The sequence below is a fragment of the Anolis carolinensis genome, chromosome 6 (assembly GCF_035594765.1).
Source record: "Anolis carolinensis isolate JA03-04 chromosome 6, rAnoCar3.1.pri, whole genome shotgun sequence".
Classification (NCBI taxonomy): domain Eukaryota; kingdom Metazoa; phylum Chordata; class Lepidosauria; order Squamata; family Dactyloidae; genus Anolis; species Anolis carolinensis.
In genome coordinates, this window is record NC_085846.1 from 49,446,927 (window position 1) to 49,470,901 (window position 23,975).

At 40.4% G+C, this 23,975-nt stretch overlaps 1 protein-coding gene across 6 annotated transcripts in view; it reads left to right on the forward strand.

Annotated features, from left to right (window-relative positions):
• The window catches only part of grb10 (growth factor receptor bound protein 10), a 119,853-nt gene that overhangs the window by 65,605 nt on the left and 30,273 nt on the right, over positions 1-23,975 (forward strand). For 5 of the 6 annotated variants that reach the window (XM_062957534.1, XM_008112941.3, XM_008112942.3 and 2 more), the window contains one exon: positions 14,981-15,137. In XM_062957534.1, coding sequence (XP_062813604.1) covers positions 14,981-15,137 — 157 coding nt within the window. Of the gene's footprint in view, positions 1-63; positions 13,438-14,980; positions 15,138-23,975 lie in introns of those variants that run through there. The other variant, XM_062957535.1, reaches the window with a different exon arrangement.

The window sequence follows — 23,975 nt, forward strand, 5'->3', positions numbered from 1 at the left end:
TGCAATCTACATTATAGTCTTCTTGGTGCCAGGAATCATAAACATTTTAATGAATCTTTGTTTTTGTGTTTTATATCAAGTTACTTGTTTTACTTTTATTTTAAATGTTGAAATATTTTATTTTCTGCTGCCAGTTTTATCTTCTTAATTTTTCAATGGTCTTTTAAGATTTTCATAATCCACAAATATTAATACAGTTAACTCACTATCATTTAGCAGATAGCATTGCTGTCAAATGTACATTATCATGTGGTTTTTGACACATAAGTAAATATATATGCATGAGCTAATCCTAGATTTCCAGCACAGATACACAGCGTGTGTTGTGTGACTATTATTATCATCATCAATCTTTATTATAGTCCATGGACCCAATGTGCCCAGCAGAAAAAAAGTGGACAGCACATTCATAAATGAGTGCAATTCTAGATGCATATGAACATGGGCAAATATATACAAGGCAAGTTTAAATATGAGTCTAATACAGGAAGTTGTCTTATCCTGGCTACCTCAGAGGGAAACTTGGGAACAACTAATGTCACCTGGGGGAAATTGTCACTTAGTAAAAACTTTTCTTGGAATTGGGCTGATGCACCAGGAAGGTTTTTCAGTGGCTGAGCTTGTTTCTAAAAACTGCAGGACAATGAGATGTGAGGTGTGATACATACATTCAACATCCAAAGGGCAAAGTCTTGCATTGTATGGGACTCCCGCAAATCTGCCTCGAAGCACTTCGGATAGGAACACGTTGCACCTTGCCTTGGAGAATAGGCAGTGATATTTGGCCACAGTCAAGTGGCCAAGATAATTTGCTTCATGAAAAGGCCCAACATTATGTATGCTCAGGGCACTTGGGGAACAAGAAACTTATGAACGGGAACACTGCTCACAGAAGGCAATGTCCTATAGTCTTTGATAGATGTAAGTGTCATGTCATAACGCAAATGAGAGAGGGAGGAAGAGAGGCCAATAGAAGAGGCCTTTTTAGAGTTAAACTTGAACCAGTTGCTAGTGTAATTATTCTGGGCTAGATGCTAAATCAGACTTGAGCCCAGTTTGAAAACACTGACCTTAATCCAATATTTAAGGGCCCACCACCAAGCTCTTGTTGGCTGGGGATTTCCCCATATTCTAACAGCAAGACACAGGATGGTATACATCTGAGGAACTGGAAAAGGACCCTCAAAAACTGTGATTGATGCTGATCTATCTTATATGTTGAGCCACCAATCCATATGTTGTTGTGCGACTATTTAAATAAGACCATTAAACCTATAAATAACATGTTCTTATATAGAAGAACAGTTGTGATGTGATGCAGCTCTGATTAACTTAACTATCTTCACTTATTTATAGCGTTGTGAGGATGTTGAGATACTGTTTCTATGGAGAGAATGGCAATATTCACAAAAAATGATAAACTAGAATGCCAGATGTTTGTTGTTTGTTTGCTCTCATTTGACTTTTTTATGAGCAGTAATAGCAGTAGCTAGGAACACATTAAAAAGAAAAAGGTTAGTATTACATTTAATGAAAAAGGCCTGATTTCGTCCTGGAAAGAGTCTGAAGATAGTGCATGATGCTGGCTTGTGGTTCTTTGCTTGCTTGAGACAGGTACGGTGGCTTAGATTTAGCACTGAACTTTTTCTATTAGTAAGAATTGGCTGCTGAAGCTGCTTCTGATGCAGTGGAAGCCAAATGGGAGCAGTTGGACAGTGTATACCTGCTTGCTTGCTCATGAATAAATTACTCAGAACCTGGCATGGTTGTTTTGTGTCAGTATAGTCACTGAGTTTAAGTATTAAGTTAGCCTCAGTAACGAAAATTAATGTTGCTAAATTGCTTAGACACTGGAAGGTTCCTGGTTGTTTCCCATGAAAACTGAACCAAGTAATCTTAAATCATTAGCTGAGTGCTAGTTCTTTTATAGAAATGAAATCTGCACAAGCGAATCTTAAGTCACATTAGTGATATGCAATGGCATTTCTTTGTGGAGATTCTTGTATAAAGCAACCATAATATCCAGAAAATTCTAGATCTTGAAGAGTAGCAGGCTTTGAAAATGTTGATCCTTTTGTGACAGCCAAAAAAGCTGTGAGTCCGAACCTCTGAAAACAAAGCTGTTCTCTGTCCCAGAACTTGTAGGACTGGAAGAGTAGCCAGCTGAGGGCAGCCTGAAAAGTTGATAGACAGTGTACAAGGAGGCCAGGCAGGATGACAACTGGGGTGGTCAAATATTTAATGTGCCAGGAACAAGGAAATTAACTGGTAATTGTACAGACATCATTTAATGGAGAGTCTTCAGTAGTGATGTAATGTTGGCACTCAATGAGCTAAATGGGAGAGAGGATGCAGCTTATTTTGAGGAGAGTGAAATGGTGTGAGGTCTTTAATGCTATGGGAGGGGTGTTCCATAACTCTTTAGCACAACAGTGATACTATTTTCTCAAGACTTTGAGTAGGAGCCTACAGTGGCGTAGTGGACTAAAGCCTCATGACTTGAAGGTTGGGTTGCTGACCTGAAGGCTGCCAGGTTCGAATCCCACCCAGGGGGAGCGCAGATGAGCTCCCTCTATCAGCTCCAGCTCCCCATGCATGCGGGGACATGAGAGAAGCCTCCCACAAGGATGGTAAAAACATCAAAACATCTGGGTGTCCCCTGGGCAATGTCCTTTCAGACGGCCAATTCTCTCACTCCAGAAGCAACTCAAGTTGCTCCTGACACGAAAAAAAAAGACTTTGAGCTTGCAAGGAAAGATGTGAACTGCATTGAACAAATTCAACATGAAATAAGTCAGATCAGGTTTCAGCAAAGCAGACCAGTCAAGATATAGTGGGCCAGATTCAGTCAAGTATGATAGCTAAAACTCAGTGAGACTGAACTAACTCGCTGGTTAAGGTTGGTCAATTCACACTGGTCTGGTCATGCCAGACTCCAGTGAGCAGCCTTAAGGACTCTGGATAGCTCTCACTACACCCTGGTTGCTGAACTGAATTGTGTCAGCAAAAGATTGTAATCATTGAAGCTTTAAAAGATTGACAGGACCTTTAAAAATAATTCAATTTCCTCAATGGCTGTCTGTAACTTTTAAAGGGCTCATGATTGTTTTTATAATCATGTGTTCTTATGTGGCAGTAGGATGGAAATGCCCATGGGAAAGCTCACCCCAGCATCTAAATATGACAATGGAGTTTTGACCCTGGGCCAGTAGAGTGATGCTGTGGAATCACAGAAATGAGATGTAATTCATCTGAATTCCTCTCTGAGAGCTGGGAACCAATAAGAAAGTATGGTAAAAAAAAAAAAACCCTCCACTTGTTAATAGTTAGAAGAAATTTCTCTTATAGTTGCTGTTGATGATGTTGTGTATTTCCAAGTAATTTCTGACGTAAATTGGTGAGTCTTTAGCAGGATTTCCTTTGGCATAATTTGTTCAAAGTGGGTTTGTCCTTGTCTTTTTCTGAGGCTGAGAGAGTATGATTTGCCCAAGGTCACCCAATAGTTTTCCATGACCGAGTGTAACCCTAGTGTCCTAGTGTTTTAGTCCAACACTCAGGCCACTACAGCATACTGGTTCATTCCCTCCTCTCCTCTCTGCATTGTATATATTCAATAACGGTTGTAATCATTTAAATACTGGGCATCTTTTGCACACACTATTAGTTCATTATCTCTTTTGAAATACTTTTCTAAAATTACAGCATTCAAGGAGACAATGCAGTCACGTTAAAGTTCAGTCATTCTTGTTGATCCCCTTCTGAAAATGCTTACATGCTAAAGGATTAATTTAACTCTTTCTCCCTACTTTTATGTTATGGTCATAGCTTTTGCCTCATCCCAGAGAATTAAATCTTTCTCTTTAAACTAATTTTTGAAGCAACCCATAATAAAATAAAAAAGTCATTTCTGTTTGAGCTTCCTTCCTTTCAAGCTCACTGACCTCTAATTCCTTTGATTCCTTTTTCTTAAGACCTTGAGGGGGAAATGTAGAATAGGGTGGACAGTTATACAATAGCCTTCTAAGTTAATAATGTTCTAATAGTGTTAATGTGTGTCAGGAAACATTATAAAACAGACGAGAAAATCTTTGAAGACCAAATATTTATATACAAATATCAGAATCTCCATTCGGTAGCTATAACTGATTTTTAGTCTTCTGTTATGTGTATACACCAAAATCTAACCAGTATTATAAGATGTAATTTTCTGGTTGTTTATAAATATTTTGTTAGAAGCATGCAATAACTACATGTAGGTCATTGCAGTGCCACAGGATATTAGTTGAAAGTATCTTGTGGGAATCAATGAAGCTTTCAGCTGTAAAAATAGGGCAGACTTCTCACAACCTCTCTGTATACAGCTCAAAAGAATTTCCAAATAGTTGTTTCTTATATCTTGTATTTTTAACTCTAAAATGTTTTATGTGATAATGTTACTCCTGCTTCTTAGTTCTTTAAAGCAGTTCCTGTATATCTGTTCTAGTTTTATAGTTGCAAAGATAGTGTGGAGCTATGTATTATTCCATTAAAAAGTTCCTAGTATAGCTTTTTGGGGATCTAGTGTTCAAAGTTCATGTAAACAAAAAAGACAATTCATCCAGTGATTGATGACCAATCCTGACATAACAAGACCAGAAACATGTTATTGGATAAAATAAGGGTCACTCTATTTGACCTATTAACTATTTAAGATTAAAATATGAAAAAATTGATATAGGGGGGAAAACAACCTGGTTGGGGTCTTAGCTGGGACCTGAGTCAAAATCTCCCCAGTTTTCTCTTTGGCAAAAATACCTGATCCTGAAGGCAAGCAAAATTATTTTGGTACTGCTCACCCCGGATGTAGGGAACTCCCTGTCAGCGGGGATGATGGGTAGCAGAGTGTATTCCAAGAATTCACCATCCCGGTCTTCACCTCCTCCAGACTGTCTCCCGTGTGGAAAAACAGCACTGGACAAACACACTCCAGCAGATGAGGGTTTCGGTTGGAAATCCAACGGCAATAAACTTTTATTTACATTTCTATATACAAACAGAGCAAATCAGTCCTTCTCCATGAGCGCTGTTGCCGAAGCGAACTCATGCATGCACACACACTGCTCATCTGAACAGGAAACTCCTCTGCATTCCACAGGAACAAGAAAGAAAGTCCCGGTCAAAACAAACTTGACCCCATTGGTCCTGTGATACATCAATCATAGCAGACTCTCATTAACTCCATAACTGCTGAAATGCCTTGCCGGAAAAACTAACACATAAGGCATTTCTAACAACCCAGATTGATTTTAACATTTCACAATACACAATACCCTGACACTCCCCACCCCCCACACCAGAAACCTCCATGTCTGCCCCAAGGGCATGTTCTTACCCAGCTTCCAGGTCAGAATCCAAAGATGCCATTGCCAACCTTTCATTCCAACACCATATTTTTGTTTTCTGTCTCAAAATCTGCCACTGAAAGGGACAGCGTCTGTCTAGTCCCTTTCCCTCACCAGGCCATCCAAAATGTCACTCACCCCCCTGCTATAAATCTCCCAGGAAAAGCTGATTGTCTTGTTTAGATAGGTGTATGACATCAGCTCTATATTATTCCCACCTCTGAAAATGATACTGGTATGTGGGAAATAATAGCCAAATTTGATTTTTTAAATACAGTAGTATGAAATATACAGTATATTGACTATAGTGCCTCTAAAATGTTAAACACCATTATCAAAGCATCTGGTCCTGTGCACCATAACTGATCTAGTCCACTACCTTTCAAACATGTTAAATGTGTTAGAATGGGTGCCTCATAACTGAGGCTAGAAATAGCCAGCCTATATTTATTCATATTATTGTCAGCAAAGAATGTAATTAAGAAAGTTCTGATGGCAGAATTGTAAAGAATTAAATTAAGAAAGCTGCATCTCTAATACTGCAATTGTACTCTGTCCAATTTAGCTAATGTCTGCAATGTGATTGTATATTGAACATATTTGACGGAGAACCTAGAATACTTATGACAGTGAAGACTGATGAATTTAAAAACGATTGGGAAATGAAATTCAATTCAACTGAATTCAACTGAAATTCAACTGCAAGGGGAAAGTGGGTAAATTAACAAGCTCTTTTGTAATTTGATGAAAAATATCAGATGAAGACAGCAGCTTATAGTGTTCAATGGTGCTTTTATAGACAAATATTTGAAAGATTTAAAATGGATAAAATTGTTGGTTATAAACAAAACATACCTGAATTTGGGATTCAGTTGTATATTCAGTTGTATATGAATGATGTATATTTGATCGGTAAGCTGAACAAAGTTTTGTTAACAATTCAGTTGGAAGCGGAACATGATAACAATGTTATGATAAAGTGGGCTCAGAACGTTCGATATAATATAAAGATGAAGCAATTGGCAAAATATAGTCTGTGAGAGTGAAATTTGTGTTATGATTTTAAAGAGAATTTATATCTTTGGTATGAACCCCATCAAAATGCATTAAGGGACATGTTGGAAGGGTGAGCAACATGTTGACGTTTTATCGTATATGGTGGACTTGTGGGAAGGCTAATTTTTTTTTGAATAACATACATTGTCTACTCAGAAGATTCTGAAGGTTAACATTAAATTGAAATCTGAATTGTTTTTATTGGGGTTACTTAATGACCACACGAAGAATATGGAAGATTACTATGATACACTACTAACTACAGCAACAAGATTACTATATGCACACAAATTTTTTTAAAAATGCAATTCCAGCTAAAGAGAACTGGCTCCTGAAACTGCTTGACCTAGGTGAAATAAATCATATTTTTATTAGAGAAAAAATACTGGGGCCATTTCTGAAGGATAGTGAATGATTGATTTGCAGAAAAATGGGAATAACCTGCTAAGTGTAGATTTTGAGGCTTGCTTAAGCACAATAATTTATTTATTTATTAATTTACAGTATTTATATTCCGCCCTTCTCACCCTGAAGGGGACTCAGGGTGGGTCAAAATGCTCATATAATGGCAAACATTCAATGCTATTGGACAAACGACATATATAGACAACCACATATAGACAGAGACACAGAGGCAATTTAACACTCCAGATTTTGGGCTTCATGAGGATATGCTCGGTTCCGGCCACAGGGGGAGCTGCTGAGACACTGAGTCCTTTGATGGAAACTTCCTCTTTCCGCATACTGCTGGAGATTAGGTAACTAATTTTTTAAAAAGCGGTACTTCAATTCCTACTTGACAGATGCAACTGTCTTTCAGCTGCATAGGTCTAGCAGCAAGCTGGACTATTTATGGTCAGGAGCTTACCCTGACCCGGGCTGGCTTCGAACTCATGACCTCTCGGTCAGTAGTGATTTATTGTAGCTGGCTGCTAACCAGCTGCACCACAGCCTGGTCCCTCTAGGTATAAGTGTATGAATACTTTTTTAGCTGAAGATTATATAGCAAAATGCATAACCATTAAGAATGGTAAATTATTTACTTTTTCTGTTCTTATTTCCTTTTTCATCTCTGTCTCTCTCTATATACATACATACACAAACACACACTATATTTATTTAATTCTAAGATACACTTTTTTCCCCTAAGCAGGCAGTCTCCAAGTTACAGACATCTGATTTATATATGACTCATAGTTAAGAACAGGGGTGAGACAACAAGAAGTGAGAAAAATCTACCCCTAGGAAGGGAAATTCACTATTGTAAGAGTTATCATGGGGAAAAGCTGTCTCCACTGAGGCTTTATCACCAATCCTTGTTTCCACAAGAAGTCATTTTTTTCAAAGTCCAGAAAGTGAGGTGAAATCTTCTGAAGGGGTGCAGACAGCAAAACAAACACCGCAGGGATGTTAACGGTTACATTCAAATTCAACTTCAGAACAAACTGACTGAACCTATCTTGTCTGCAACTTGGGTACTGCCTTTTGGTGAAGGATAAGGCTTTGAAACCAGCTCTTTAGGTCCCAGGACGTGGGAGATGGAGAAAGAGAAGGAGTCTAGATTTGAGGCTGACTTGTTGGTTTGCTTTCACATTAGAAACCTTCCAGTAAACGGGGGAGCAACCCAATTGTTGGACTTTTGGGGCTTGGGTCTTTCATGAAAGGGAAGGCTGAAGAGTCTGAGTTGACATCTGGTTAAGAGTTGACAAACCTAGTCTGTGGGTTCCAAACCAGTTTGGAGCACTACTTCAATATAATAGCACATCTAACCATTGTAAAAAAAAATTAATTTTTTTATTAAGATATCTTAAGTGTTTGTTTGCTGAATTTAATATTGCTGCACTCTGAATTTGTGGTCTTCAGCCAGAAGCATATCTAATAAATATCCAAAGAAGCCATTTACTTCATAAATATACACATTTCTAATCATCATCATCATCATCATCATCATCATCATCATCTATTTCTGATAACATAAAAACCAGTATTGAATCCATAGCTAAAAATCAGGAGTATATCTGTGACTAAAAACTACAGAATTAAACATCAGAAATAGTGTGTACATTTCCCTCTTTCATACAAACCTCATTCCCACTGTTTGTAGCTTAGGAACCAGTACCACTAAGTGAATCATTCCATACTGCCCATAAAAGAGAGTGATAGTCATCTGTTAGCAATGCTTTGCCATGGCACAGCAGTCTGAGCTTGGCAACCATTCATTTGTACAAAGAGTTTCTATGTGATCTCACCCCTATATAGAAAAGAGCTGGGATTCTAGTCTAGTCTCCAGCATAACTTGTTATCTAAATGATACTCCACCTTTTAATGATGATTCTATCTAGTAAATTAAATGTATCCCTCAGCTTTCATGGTAGTTAGGAAGAACTTTCTGACAGTAAGAGCTGTTTGGCCGTGGACTACACTGTATTGGAGTGTATTGGAGTTTCCGTTTTTAAGCAGAGGCTGTGTGGCTATCTGTCAGGGGTGCTTTAATTATGTGGGGGTTGAATTGGATTCTATGATTCTACATGATTCCCACAACAGTGGAAAATGGCAAAGAAATAACCATCTCCCCTAATATACATGCTACAGACTGCTGCTGAAAAAAAGCTTCAGTGTCATCATCTTTCTCAGGGAGAAGGAAGACAACACTAAAGGAGATATTTGTAACATTCTCAGTTTTGGCCTCCTCCAACTGTTAGGTGAATGAGGAGGATGGCAGCAGTTGGAGCATCACAAGAGTAGTGGAAAGAGGCTGTGGCAGGTGCTCTTATGATCGTGGCCATGATGAATCTTGTCTTAATAGGGAATTTCAAGAACATTAGGCAGACTGCACTTTGCACCAAACTCACAGTTCCAATTAAGTCCAGAGCCATCAAAGCCGCTGCTCTAAGAACAGTTGCTACATCTTCCTGTGCCCTTTGGCGTCCTGCCTTTTTTTTGGCTCTCTCCTCCTTTCCCCTGTCCTACTCTTCCCATCTACTCATTCACAATCTGCTATCCTCCCTCCTATTTCGCCATACTATCCCCCTCTTGCCTGAGTGAGTATGGAAACACATATTCTCCCTCCTCTTGAGCCACCATCCCATCCCTCTGCAAATCAGTTAAGTTTAATCTGTAGATATGGAGGGGCAACTGTAATTATTTCACAGAATCTGAGAATGTTTCGATACAGACACACCTTGATTAACAAAGTCTTTGATAAAGAAGCTTCTTTTGACAAAGTCAGATTATGACTGCCCAGCCTCCCCTTTTATCCCCGTCTACCGAGAAGGTTTTTTTTTTTTTAGCAGCATCAGTATTAAGGGGGTAGTGAACAAGCACTCCAAAAACACAAGTGTACACTGCTGCGTTATGAAAGCACATTTGTAGTAAAACATCTGCTCCTGAAAGCATGTTTTAAAAAGAGTATAAGTTTGACTATCAAAATGACATTATTAGAAAAGTGGAAGAGAGTGAAAGAAAAAATAATTGCTGGATGCATTTTGGGAGAAGACTAGAAATGTTCTCTTAAAGATGCCAAATGTTTTTGTTTGCTCATGCAATGCTTACCTGACCTGGTGATTCCATTTCACATATGCATATCTTTAGGTTGGAATAAAAAGTCTTCTGAAGCACATTTAAGTGGCTTTTGTTTTTTGTTATTCTCTCCGTGTTATTTCTGCACCTAGTACCAAAGTTTCTTCTTCATGGTCTCTGTGAATACACAAATGGGTAACTGTGCAGGTTGCAATGGAAAGCTTTCCAAGCTCTACCTTTTAAGTTTTGGTGGTAACCCCGCCTACTTCTCCCCAGGGCATAAAAGGTGCCCTGGCCTGCGGCTTATCAGTTCCTTTTTTCCCTGCTGCAGCTACTTTGGACGCTTTGCTCTTCTTCAGAGATGTCCACTTTGCGCTTCAAATGTTGTACATGCCACTCCGCTTGTACAGACATTCACTGTGCCTCTTTTGCCTTGGAGAAGGCCATGTTGTCGGAGCATTTTAGCACTGCTAGGCCTTTACTGCACAGGCCAGAAAGAACAGGGAGGTGAGGCTTCACTCCCTGCTTTACCAAAAGGCCTTCAGATCATCAACTTCCCCTAATATTAAATTAGTGATGAGACTCAAGAGCCTAAGCCTGGATAACAGTTTTATTTCTTGCCTTCAGCATGTTTTAGAATAGGTGACTCCCCCCCCTTTTTTTAAAGAACTGTTTTGTAGACCTGAAGCCATAGTTGGTATAGTCTTTAAATAACAAATTGTACCTCTGAGGCGATGCATATGTGTGTGCAGTTTACCTTTTTTGTGTATGAAAACAATTCATGGGATGATACTGTTTTAGGACCTATTTTTAGCTGTTTTCACTTTCAGCATGAACAGTCGTTCACTTTTCACTTTGGAGCCCCCAGATGGCGTAGTGGACTAAGTGACTTGAAGGTTGGGCTGCTGACCTGAAAGCTGCCAGGTTCGAATCCCACCTGGGGAGAGTGCGGATGAGCTCCCTCTATCAGCTCCAGCTCCATGCGGGGACATGAGAGAAGCCTCCCACAAGGATGGTAAAAACATCAAAACATCCGGGCGTCCCCTGGGCAATGTCCTTGCAGACGGCCAATTCTCTCACTCCAGAAGCAACTCAAATTGCTCCTGACACGAAAAGTTTTCACTTGTGTACTTAACCCTGATCAGCATTGTAAATAATGCTGGCCCATTGTTGTGGTCTGAAGTATTTTGCATTATTTTAATGTAACATAAAACTGCAGTTTCTTAAAAGTTTTTAAAAAAACAAGCTTTAGGAGAGGAAGGGGGCAAGCACAAGCCTGAAGTTTGCTACTGTGTGTTATAATAATGGAAAGGATCTTATAGATATCATGGTAAGCTGGAGACCCATATGAAAGCTGACTTCCTGTGAATGATCCCACGTTGATAATGGACACAGATTTGGGTGAAACATACCACAATATTTTGGAATCTACCAACAAATATAAAAGAAACAATATGTTGGTTTTCTTGGATAGAAATAAACCAAAGTAGCAGCTGAGACTGGATTTGCATGATAGATAAACAAATGTTGAGCAAGGCTCTGCTGCTTGTTTAGCCATCCATTCCTTCTGCAAGAGGAAGCAATCGAGCAGCTTGCATACTGCTCATGATATGGTATGTCTGGGTTCTTTCAAATTCTCATCTTCATACATTTGATTTGGTCCTTGGTACCCAGAGGGTTTTTAATAATCTATCCTATATTTATTACGATTTTACCATTTATGTGTTTTAAATGCAATTTTTTATCCTGTATTTTTGTTTCAATGGATATATTGTATTACTGTTTCATCTTTTTATAGTGTGATTTATATTATGCTGCCTATATTTTGTCCTATGTTGTTTGGGCCTCTGCCCCATGTAAGCCGCCCCGTGTCCCCGCGGGGAGATGGTGGCGGGGTATAAATAAAGTTTTATTTATTATTATTCTCCCTGCTCCTATACTACATTCATACATTTTGGGGGGTGGGAAAATTTTCTGCAGGAAGCTCTTATGACAATTACAATGCATTGTACCTTGGTGTCTGGTTTCCAGAGCCAGTGAGTCCCAGTAAGCATATTGATTTCTAGCCAAGGGGTGCTGGAAGCAGTCATCTATGGGAACCAAGCTAGGAGTCTTTACAGATATCACATATACAATTGAATAAACCCCAAAAATTCCCACTGCTAATAATACTTACCTATCTCAAGTGTACATCTCTTTGGGGATTTCTTTGTCCCCCGGCAATATCTTCATGTATTGTCTTTACTCAGATGCTCCCTTACCTGTAATGACATTTGTCCTTATGTTGAATGGTCAGATCAGATGGACAATGTGTATTGTGTCAGTATTGTTACAAGCTTTTAAAAAGTATGGTGGTGAATACAGTGTCCTTAGAAAATACAATTGGCCATCCCTAATTTAAAAGGAAAGCTTTGCTTAATATGAACAAACTACTGAGATATTGAAATAAAATTCATGCATTTATTTTCAGTGTAGTTTTTCTGCAACTTCTTTTCAGATAAGTAGGAGTGGATATGGAGTCTGTTGTGGGAGGAAGCCATTTCCTGAATGCACCAGCTTTGAGTCGCTTTTTTAAAGGGGCTCCCATTTGAGCACTTACACCTCCCTAATGTGCCTGTGTGTTTCTGACTGTGTGCCAAGGAGAAAAAGGAGATGGGGGAGGAGGAGGAGAAGTAGCAGCGGAGGTATTGGATTAACACAGCTGGCAAACGTAATAGGCAATGTGGGCTTCTTTTTCTGTAGAATAAGATCTGACCTTATTTAGTTCATATTCTCGTATGTTTAAAATGTGGTCTGTTTTAATGAGCGCTCCTAAATCTTCAAAAGCTTAAATGGAGCAATGAGTGTGGAGCCGGGGGGGGGGGGGGGTGCCTGCAAAGGGGAAGGAGGACGCAGCAGTAGTGTGCAGTTTAAAAGTTCTTAACTTGCAAAAAAAATGACATCAGCTTCTTCCTAGAGGTGGGCTTTTTGAGAGTGAGTTGCAAAGAAACAGTCCAAGGAATGTGCTTGCTTTGGATTATGGGATTTTTCTTCTCTTCCTGAACTTTTTTTTTATACAGGTAGTTTCTGAGTCCTTGTGTGCTAATGTTCTTCTTTTATATGCAGGTTTTAAAAGAGAAATCTTATTGGGGAGGGATAATTTGGAAGTCAGTGAGTTGTGTGGGAAATGATTACATCAGTTTCAGGGAGGGCTAGGATTGGTCTGTACAGTATGGTTTGATTCACTGCCTAAAAGATTTTGTGTAACCCTTTGAGTGAAGCACCAGCAGAGTTAGCTGCCTCCCCCAGAAAAAAGTGTGCATGTAACCAGGGATTTGCAGCTCAGGTACACTAGTCCCTTGAAACTAAAGTAACCTGGATGTTGCATCCTGGAGTTGCAGAGGATTTGAAAAGGCAAAGAACAAACTCTTTCAGGAGATACTATCTGTATTTTAAAATGCCATCTTGTTCTTCTGACTGCTGCCTTTTACGTGCTGTTGAGGTAAGATTCTGTTTCTTTCTCTTTTCTCTCTCTCTCCCCCTCCTCCTCTCCACATCTCATTACTTCACCATTGCAGAGAGCTTGCTGACTTCACCATCATTCTTTTAATTCTTCTCTTGTTCCTGGGAATAAGAATGTGCATTTTAAATATAAGGGTTAACACAGGGTTAAATTATGATGCTCTGTATTTGATCCTAGGGGGAATAGTTTTTTCCGTGTTATAAACTGCGTAAGGCTTTAACATGGAATCATCCATCTAATTAAGGATCATAGAGAGCTTGCTGACAATAATGTTCTCATTAATACTTAGAAAATAAAGAGTTATATATATAGTTAGAAGATAATCTTTTTTGTGGTTCCATTGTGGCTGATTTTCTAACTTTTTTACAATTTAAACTGCAAATGGAAAACTCATTAGTACCAAATAAGACTGCCATATTTTCAGTAGATAAATTTTTATTTGGATTTTGCTGTAAAGCCATGAATGACGAAAGGCCTCTAAGTGGAAGATATGTAATTAGACCCTTCTTCTTCTGACAAATTGTTTCAGAATGTTAGTGTCAAACAGGGCCGTAGCCAGAAAAAAATTTCGGGAGGGGTTTTGAAAATTTCAGGGGGGGGGGTTTGAACCCCTGACCCACCCATCCCCCGGGTTCAGACCTGTCAATATCTGCTTGAGATAGTGCCTGGAGGGACTCTTAATGTTTTACGTCTCATAGACTTAGCATGGGGATTTGGTTAACCAGTTAAAATGCATGAGTAAACCAGGTTTTTTTTTTTAACCTGAAAAATTTGGGGGGGGTTTGAACCCCTAACCCCCCCCCCCCCCCTCGCTACAGGCCTGGTGTCAAATATATGTTTTATTAAATAAAACCAATTACTACCCAAATAGTGAATGTTTGCTTATTTCATGTATTGATGGCATACATTCTGTCAGTCCTTTCTGGAAAGGAAAACCAGCCCATCAAAATATAACTGAGCCAAAAACTCAATCCAAAAGCATTATGTTTAGAGGCATAAGTATATGAGACCACAATAATGTGCATTATTTGTCTTCTTAGGCACAGAAGTCATCTTCCCAAGAATATAATTTTTTTAAATGAGGTATCTAGCCTTGGGTTTCACTGGTTAGGATTGAGAAGGATATTTCTGTGTGTAATACTTTGCTTTCCCTCGTGAATTTAAGCATAGATAATTTAAACCAGTGGTTCCCAAATTTTGGTGCTCTGTGTGTTTTGGATTTTAGCTTCCAGAATTCCTGACCATTGGGTAAGCTGGCTAAGGATTCTGGGAATTGAGGCTCAAAACAACCAGAGAACCAAAGTTTGGGAATCACTGTTTTAAACATATGGAATTCTTCAGAAGTGCTTGATTTAGATACTTTATTCAGATAGAAATATTCAGCTTTTTAGTACAAGGATTTGACTGTGTCTAAAGTTCATTGCACAAAGTATACAGAACAATGACCACTGCTAACTTTTTAAGGCATTCCCCCCATATGAGTCTTTTGTCTATATAAGTATATCATTCTTTTGTATTACAGGATGTAAAAGTCTTTAGCGAAGATGGGACATGCAAGGTGGTTGAGATCTTAGCAGATATGACAGCTCGAGATCTTTGCCAGCTTCTTGTTTATAAAAGCCATTGTGTGGACGACAACAGCTGGACCCTGGTGGAACATCATCCTCTTCTAGGACTAGGTAGGGAGGGTACATCTGTCTTAAATGTCAATATGTAGTAGTAAATGAGTTTACTTCTTTCAGATCTTATAAAAACTGTGAATGACTTTATATTTATAAGAAGAGAAAGGAAATGACAAGCAACAATTCGGATGCTACACATATGAACTTGTTAAATGGTGGTTGTGTTGATTTGACTATATCACAGAGATTATTCAAAATCTGGTGGCTGTTGATAGTTACATATTTGATCTGACAGCCTCAAATACATTTAGGAACTATGGCTATTTCTAAAGAATTCAATTACATATTGATTGATATTATCAGAATGATGCACCCCATCACATTCGTTGTACGTGATTTTTTTGTGGATACGTAAGATTTTGGCACATATGAGGCTCTCTGTATCTGCATTTATTATTCTTGCAAGTAAACAATTTCTGAAAAATATTGGAACTCCCAGCAGAAAATTGGCTTTTCTTGTAACCTCAGCTAATCAGTAGTTGAGAAGCTTGGTACTCTGAGCCTGAAGATGAGCTTTGAAGTGTGTACAGGTTGAAAAACATTTGGATTTTTAAAAAATCAACAAATCATTAGTGCATCGAACACCTTTTGATGCAGCTCTAGTTTCTTCTTTTCTCTATGCAGCAGTTCCATTGAAATTGAGATGCTGCAATTACTGTTCACTCCAAAAAGATTGTGGAATAATTCCTGCATACCCTGTTTCCCTGAAAATAAGACATCCCCTAAGAATAAGACCTAGTAGAGATTTTGCTGAATTTCTGAGTATAAGGCCTCCCCCGAAAGTAAGACCTAGCAAAGTTTTTGTTTGGAAACATGCCCGTGGAACAGAACACCAGAGCATGCAGGATCGGGAAATGTAAGTACCATAGTTTGTTGTACATGGAAATAATAGTAGTAACAAGAAATTCTTGATAGGATTTAGTTTGTCTGTTCATGCTGTTTTGTGATGACAACTACTGTACAATCTCTCTATATATAAATGTAATGTTCATTTTACTATGGAGTAAACAACAAAACCACTGAACCAAATCACACCAAATTTCAATAAAAATAAAACCTAGAAAAATAGTCCAAATTATAGAGGATGAGGAAGAGTCTTTCTCTTCCTAACTGCCAGTTAAAAAGGTAGGCTCTGCTGCCTTTAGCCCCCCCCCCCCCCCGGCTGCCCTTAGGCCCCACCCCCTTTGTATACTAGCAACTCCCCCAGCCAACATGGCGCCCAGGGCACAGGCAGAGTGCACAAGCCTGATCCATACTGCCTATAAAATACAGATTATCTGATTTGAACTGGATTATATGGCAGTGTAGACTCAAGTTCCTTCCACACAGCTATATTTCCCATTTATAATCTTATATTATCTGCTTTGAACTGGATTATCTTGAGTCCACACTGCCATATAATCCACTTCTGTGTGGATTTTATACAGCTGTGTAGAAGGGGCCTCATATAATACACTTCTAATCAGATAATCTAAGATTATAAATATAATATGAAATAATTACTGTGATATAATAATACAGAACAAGATAATCTCTAAAACCAGGACAGTAAATAAAGAGCAACACTCTGAAAACAGGGAAATTGGGAATTCCAGAAAGGAAACAATCAGGGCCAGCTAACACTTCCCAACAAAGGATTCCCCCAGGCAGGAAGCAGCCAGGCTTTGAAGCCGCAAGGCCATTAAATGCTAATCAAGGTGCCTAATTGCAGCATTCATACCTGCCACACTGAGACTATTAATTGCTATTCAAACTGGCCAACCAAGGATTCTGCAAGGTAGAAAGCAGCCAGGCTTGCAAGCAGCAAGGCTATTCAGTGCTTTTCAACCTGGCCAACCAAGATTTCCACTAGGTGAAAAATCCCTTTGAAGCCACGAGGCTACACCATCCCATTCAACCTGGCCTAGCAAGGATTCCCTATGTAGAAAGCAGCCAGGCTTTTAAGATGCAAGACTATTCAGTGCAATTCCATCTGACCAAACAATGATTCCCCTACAAAGGAAGTAGCCAGGCTTCAAATATCTTTGATTGAGGGTGCTATTCAGCTACTCCAGAAAATGGCCAGGCTTTGAGGCTGCAAGGCTATTCACTGCTATTCCACCTGGCCAACAAATGATTCCCATAAGCCACAGCAACGCGTGGCCAGGCAAAGTTTTTTTTTTGTTCTTTTTTTTTTTTTTGGTTCAACAATAAATGTGAATTCTTTTTCATGGAAATATAAGACATCCTCTTAAAATAAAACTTAGTGCATCTTTGGGAGGAAAAATTAATATAAGACACTGTCTTTTTTTTCGAGGACACAGGGTATAAAATTAACATTATTAATAATTAACATTGAATTTCAGTTGGATGAAATAAAATCTATGATTGCATAAGGAAAAAAATAGTAGCAATGCTGTTGGCAGAATTTAATTAGATCTTTGGGTCAATGCATCATCAAATATCTTTTAGAAATAGCAAGCTTTTGATAGAAATCTTTTGCAGAAGAAAACTCATGTTCCGTATTTGGAATGTCTTGAATACCATTAATGGCATATAAGATGGTAGTTACTTAAGCTTTCTCAATCTGTACTAGCAGAATAGTCTGGTGTGGTCTGATTTTTAAAAGTCAGATATAAATTCAATACAAAATAATTTTTAAAAGGCCCTTAAAACTATGAAATAAAATATGCAACAGGCATTCACATCTGTTTCAACAGTTCTTTTAGCTTATGCCTATTTTTAGGCCTTTCTCATGTTAGATTACCAAGGTATTGTACAAAAAGAAATCTTTCTCCCTTGTGTGCAAATTCTTTCTCCTGCCAGATTCATTCAGTGATGCCACAATTCAGTGCCTGTGACATCACAATAGCTTCCATGGTGACTAATTGTGTTGTCAAACTTTGCTATGTGACACCTCTGAATGAATCAGGCAGGAGGATGATTAGGAAATCAAAAGCTTCTGTTTACCCACAAATAATGTGGTAATTAACAACGATGGGAAAGAAACCATATACATGTCAGTCAGTATTTTGTTTCAAGTGTGTCCTGTATTCATTGAAATCTATTCTTATACCAAAAAAAACCAATGTAGATTCTTGACTTGTGTGGTGTGTTAATTAGACCTTTAGTTTTAGTGAAGCCTTTCCACAGTGAAGGAATGACTTCCATATATAATTTCCATAGTTACATGTATTGAATACTTGTGGTGCTTCTCACTGATTAAAAATTGAAAGCTCAGTTTCTGTGACTCACACAATGATATGAAAGGTAAAGGTTTTCCCCTGACATAAAATCCAGTTGGGTCCGACTCTGGAGGTTGGTGCTCATCTCCATTTCTAAGCCAAAGAGCCAGCGTTGTCCGTAGACACCTCCAAGGTCATGTGGCCGGCATGACTGCATGGAGCGCCATTACCTTCCCGCCGAAGTGGTACCTATTGATTTACTAACATTTGCGTGTTTTCGAACTGCTAGGTTGGCTAAGAGCGGGCACTCACTCTGCTCCCCGGATTCGAACCTGCGACTTTTCGGTCCCCAAGTTTAGCAGCTCAGCGCTTTAACATGCTGCGCCATCAGGGGTGTTAAATACATGAAGGTCAGAGCTAGTGTAGTATGGGATCAGAATCTTGTTTTGCTGCTTTCAGTTGATCATAGCGGAGCAGAGTTCAAACTCTAAACTATGGTTAAACTTAATTGTGGTTTATTTAAAGAAGATGACTTCATAAACTATGGTTTGGAGACAGATTGTTTCTTCTTCGTGGTCTTTGTGAATCATATAAAATAGGTTGTTTTACAGCTGTGCATAGCACTTTGGAACCTTCTAGAGCTCTAAAAGATACTTTTTGGTGGTAACTGCATCCACCCCCCCCCAATAGTATAAAAAGGCAGGCATTGCCAGAGTCTCAGTTTCTTTCTGTCCACTGTGGCAACAGCATGTTTTGAAGCTTTGTCTACTTTGGTGATTTAGTCTGGCTTCTCATTTTGGCTTCTTCCACAATATTTTGGCATTGATCTACTCTTGACTCTCTTGGTTTGATGCTGTCTGTACTTTGACAATCCCTCATGTTATGTCTAATGTGTTTCCTCTCTGGCAGTTTGATTAAAACAATTAAAACCATATGACTACAGGGGAAGTTTCAAGCGAAAGTCAGAGCCAGTCTGTGTTCGACTTAATATTAATTCACATAATTCATCAGGTCATATCAACTCATATCTTAGGATGGGCCAAATGCTTGGTCCCACAGCCAGGTCTTCAGCTGCTTCCTAAAAGACATGAGTGAGGGGGGTTTTCCTACTCTCCCTTGGCAAGAAGTTCCACAGCTGCAGAGCCACCACCGAAAAAGCCCTGTCTCTTGTCTCCGCCAACCGCACCTGTGACAGTGGCGGGACCAAGAGCAAGGCCTCACTCGAAGATCTTAATCTGCGGGACGGCCCGTAGGGGGAGATAGGTTCTGAGAGGTAAGTTGGACCAGAGCCGTTTATGGATTTTTAGGCCAAAGCCAGCACCTTGAATTGTGCCCGGAAGCTAACAGGCAGCCAGTGGAGCTGCTTCAACAAAGGAGTTGTATGCTCCCTGAATGGCGCTCCAGTTAATAACCTGGCTGCGGAACGTTGGACTAGTTCCAGCTTCCAAACAGTCTTCAAAGGCAACCCCACGTAGAGTGCGTTGCAATAGTCCAAACGAGATGTAACAAGAGTGTGGACCACCGTGGCCAAGTCACGCTTCCCAGGGTATGGGCGTAGTTGGCGCACATGTTTGAATTGTGCGAAGGGTTCCAGACTCAGCAATGAGTCCAGGAGGACTCCCAAACTGCGAACCTGCGCCTTTAGAGGGAGTGTGACCCCATCTAGCACAGGCTGTAACCCTATACCCTGTTCGGCCTTGCGACTGACCAGGAGTACCTCTGTCTTGTCTGGATTCAGCTTCAAATTGTTCTTCCTCATCCAGTCCAACACAGCAGTCAGGCACCAGTTCAGGATCTGGATGGCCTCCTTGGACGCTGGAAAAAAGGAGTGATAGAGTTGGACATCATACGCGTACAGATGACACCGAACTCCAAAACTCCGAATGATCTCACCCAGCGGCTTTATGTAGATGTTAAACAACAGAGGGGACAGTACTGAACCCTGTAGGACTCCACAAGACAACAGTTGTGGGGTCGAACAGCTGTCCCCTATCAACACCTTCTGGTCCTCAAGGGAAGACTGGAGCCACTGCAGAACAGTGCCCCCAAGCCCCATTCCAGCAAGGCGACCCAGAAGGATACCGTGGTTTACGTTATCGAAAGCTGCTGAGAGATCCAGGAGAACCAGCAGGGATACATTCCCCCTGTCCAGCTCTCTGCGGAGATCATCCACCAAGGAGACCAAGACTGTCTCAGTTCCATGCCAGACTGTGCTGGGTCCAGATAATCAGTTTCCTCCAAGAATCCCTGGAGTTGTGAGGCAACCACATGTTCCACAACCTTGGTCAGAAAGGGAAGATTGTAAACAGGCTGAAAGTTATTCCAATTGGTGGGGTCAAGTAATGGCTTCTTCAACAGTGGTTTTATTACAGCTTGTTTAAGGCCGGCTGGAAGTCTGCCTTCCTGGAGGGAGGCGTTCACCACCACTCTTACCCACTCGACCAACCCCCCTCTGGCTTCTTTAATCAGCCAGGATGGGCAGGGGTCTAGGATGCATGTGGTCGCTCTCGCTTCTCCAAGGATCTTGTCCACATCCTCAGGTTGCACAAATTGAAATGAATCCATCAAAATCGGACAAGCATGTGCTCTCGCTACATCTTCAGAGTTTTCATCAATCGCAATGAGTCGGAACGAGTCAAAGCAATTTTATTTGAAAAGAACTGGGAAAAGGCTTCACATTTCTCTGCCGAGTCGTTTTTGGGTGCAGTTTGAAGGGTGTTATTAAATGCCTTAAATGTGCAGTCAAAATCCCTAATAACAATTGTCATGCCCATTATTTATTCTACCTGGGCAAGTCGCATACTGTATCTTTGTGCAAGCACTGCATGCTTTTACTTCAGCAGGTTGTAAGAATAGGAAGCAGCAGCTCCAAAATCCAAAGCGCAGAATGAGCTCAGGTTTGCTAGAGAGGTGAAATACAATAAAAGGAAGAACAAGGAAATTGTAGGGCCACTGTGTACAGGTAATTATGAGATGCTAACAGGAGATAAAGGAAGAACTCACTCATTTAGGCGATCCCTCGTAGTTCGAGGATGATTGTCTTCCATCTTGGGGGTGTGTCCGTAGATGGCTGAAGAGACCTATTCTTGATCTGCATGTTCTCCCGCAGTGAGGATATCGGTTTCCAGGTGGAAGTTGGTCCCGGTCAGGGTCTTAGCACGTTTCTCCCTTAAGCCCTCCATTCGTGCCTCTTCGAACTCCGCAGCACTGCTGGTCACAGCTGACCTCCAATTAGAGCGCTCAAGGGCCAGGGCTTCCCAGTTCTCAGTGTCTGTGCCACAGTTTTTAAGGTTGGCATTAAGCCCATCTTTAAATCTCTTTTCCTGCCCACCAACATTCCGTTTCCCAGTCTTGAGTTCGAAGTAGAGCAACTGCTTTGGGAGATGGTGATCGGGCATCCGGACAACGTGGCCAGTCCAGCGGAGTTGATGGCGTAGGAGCATCGCTTCAATGCTGGTGGTCTTTATTTATATATTTATTTATTTACAGTATTTATATTCCGCCATTCTCACCCCGAAGGGGACTCAGGGCGGATCACATTATACACATACAGGGCAAACATTAAATGCCCATAAACACATCGAACTGAGACAGAGACAGACAGACAGACAGACGCAGAGGCAATTTAACCTTCTCCTGAGGGGATGTTCGATTCTGGCCACAGGGGGGAGCAGCTGCTTCATCATCCACTCTGATGGCACTTCCTCACTTCCTCATTCCAACGTTGTAAATTAGTTAAACTTGCCTCCCCACGTTTTCTAAGTAGTACCTTATTTCCTACTTGATAGATGCAACTATCTTTCGGGTTGCTAGGTCAGCAACGAGCAGGGGCTATATTTTATTTTTAATTGATGGGTGCTCACCCCACCACGGGCTGGCCTCGAACTCATGACCTCATGGTCAGAGTGATTTATTGCAGCAGCTGCTCACCAGCCTGCGCCACAGCCCGGCCCCTGCGCCACAGCCCGTCTTTGCTTCTTCGAACACGCTGACATTTCTTCGCCTGTCTTCCCAATAGATTTGCAGGATTTTTCTGAGGCAACGCTGAGGGAAACGCTCCAGGAGTTTGGTGTGATGACTGTAGACCGTCCACGTTTCGCAGGCGTAGAGCAGGGTTGGGAGGACAATGGCTTTATAAACAAGCACCTTGGTATCTCTACGGATGTCCCGATCATCAAACACTCGCTGCTTCATTCTGAAAATTGCTGTGCTCACAGAGCTCAGGCGGTGTTGTATTTCAGTGTCAATGTTGACTTTTATGGAGAGGTGGCTGCCAAGGTAGCGGAAATGGTCGACATTTTCTAATGTTACACCATTAAGTTGTATTCCTGGCATTGCAGAGGGATTAGCTGGTGCCTGTTGGAAGAGCACTTTGGTTTTCTCGATGTTCAGTGAGAGGCTGAGCTTCTTGTATGCTTCTGCGAAGGTGTTTAGAGTGGCTTGTAGGTCTTCTTCTGAGTGCGCACAGAGTATGTTGTCATCAGCATATTGGAGTTCTATAACAGATGTTGTGGTGACCTTGGTTTTGGCTCTCAGTCTGTTGAGGTTAAATAGCTTGCCATCTGTCCGATAGATGATTTCCACTCCAGTGGGAAGCTTCCCATCAACAAGGTGAAGTATCATAGTGATAAAGATGGAAAATAAAGTAGGGGCAATAACACATCTCTGCTTGACACCTGATTCCACCTTAAATGGGTCACTTTGGGAGCTGTTGCTGTCCAAGACTGTTGCCATCATGTCATCATGGAGGAGCCGCAGGATGTTCACAAATTTGTCAGGGCACCCGATTTTTTTGGAGGTTGGTCCAGAGAGTGCTGCGATTCACTGTGTTGAATGCCTTTGCAAGGTCAATGAATGCCATGTACAGAGGTTGGTTTTGTTCCCTGCATTTTTCTTGGAGCTGTCGTGCAGTGAAGATCATGTCCACTGTTGTTCTGGAGGGACGGAAGCCATTCTGGGATTCTTCTGAGACAGAGAGAAGAGCTACTCAGCAGCTCGTTTGCCTTAGTCTTCTCCCAAAAGGCTAACAGTGCTCAACTTAGGGAAGATGAAGCAGATGATGTAGTAGGGGAGATGTAGCACCGAATAGGTAAATAGGCAGTACAGGAATATCTGGCTCATCTAAATGAATTCAAGTCTCCAAGATCAGGTGGAATATATCCAAAGGTATTTAAAGAACTGGCAGATGCCATTCCAGAAACAATGGCAATCATCTTTGAGAATTCCTGGAGAACAGAAATTTGCAAAGCCCCCAAAACCAGCAGAAGATTCCTTCTAGGAATAGAGAAGAAAAGAATTACTACAAAAGTATTACTATTATCCATAAGGAATTAGCCGTCACAAAAAAGACATTAGTCAGGTCAGCCATCTTAGCCTCTTTGTGGAATTTTTCTCAACGTTCAGACTGGATAAATTACAAGAAAACCACCCCTCCATTTGTATAAATATAAATAAGAATAAAGATTGGGAACTTTCTCAACTTTAGGCAAGTTTTCTTCTCAAAGTAAATCTTTCTAAATCCACCTAAAATTTATGGATAAGGTTTTTAGCCAACACCAAGGCTCATCTTTTTTGAGGATGGGATTGTATTTTGCTTCTTTTCTAGATCCAGAAAGGGGCTACTCAAGTTTAAAAATAATTTTATTTAAATTGTACACCTCTTGATAACCCC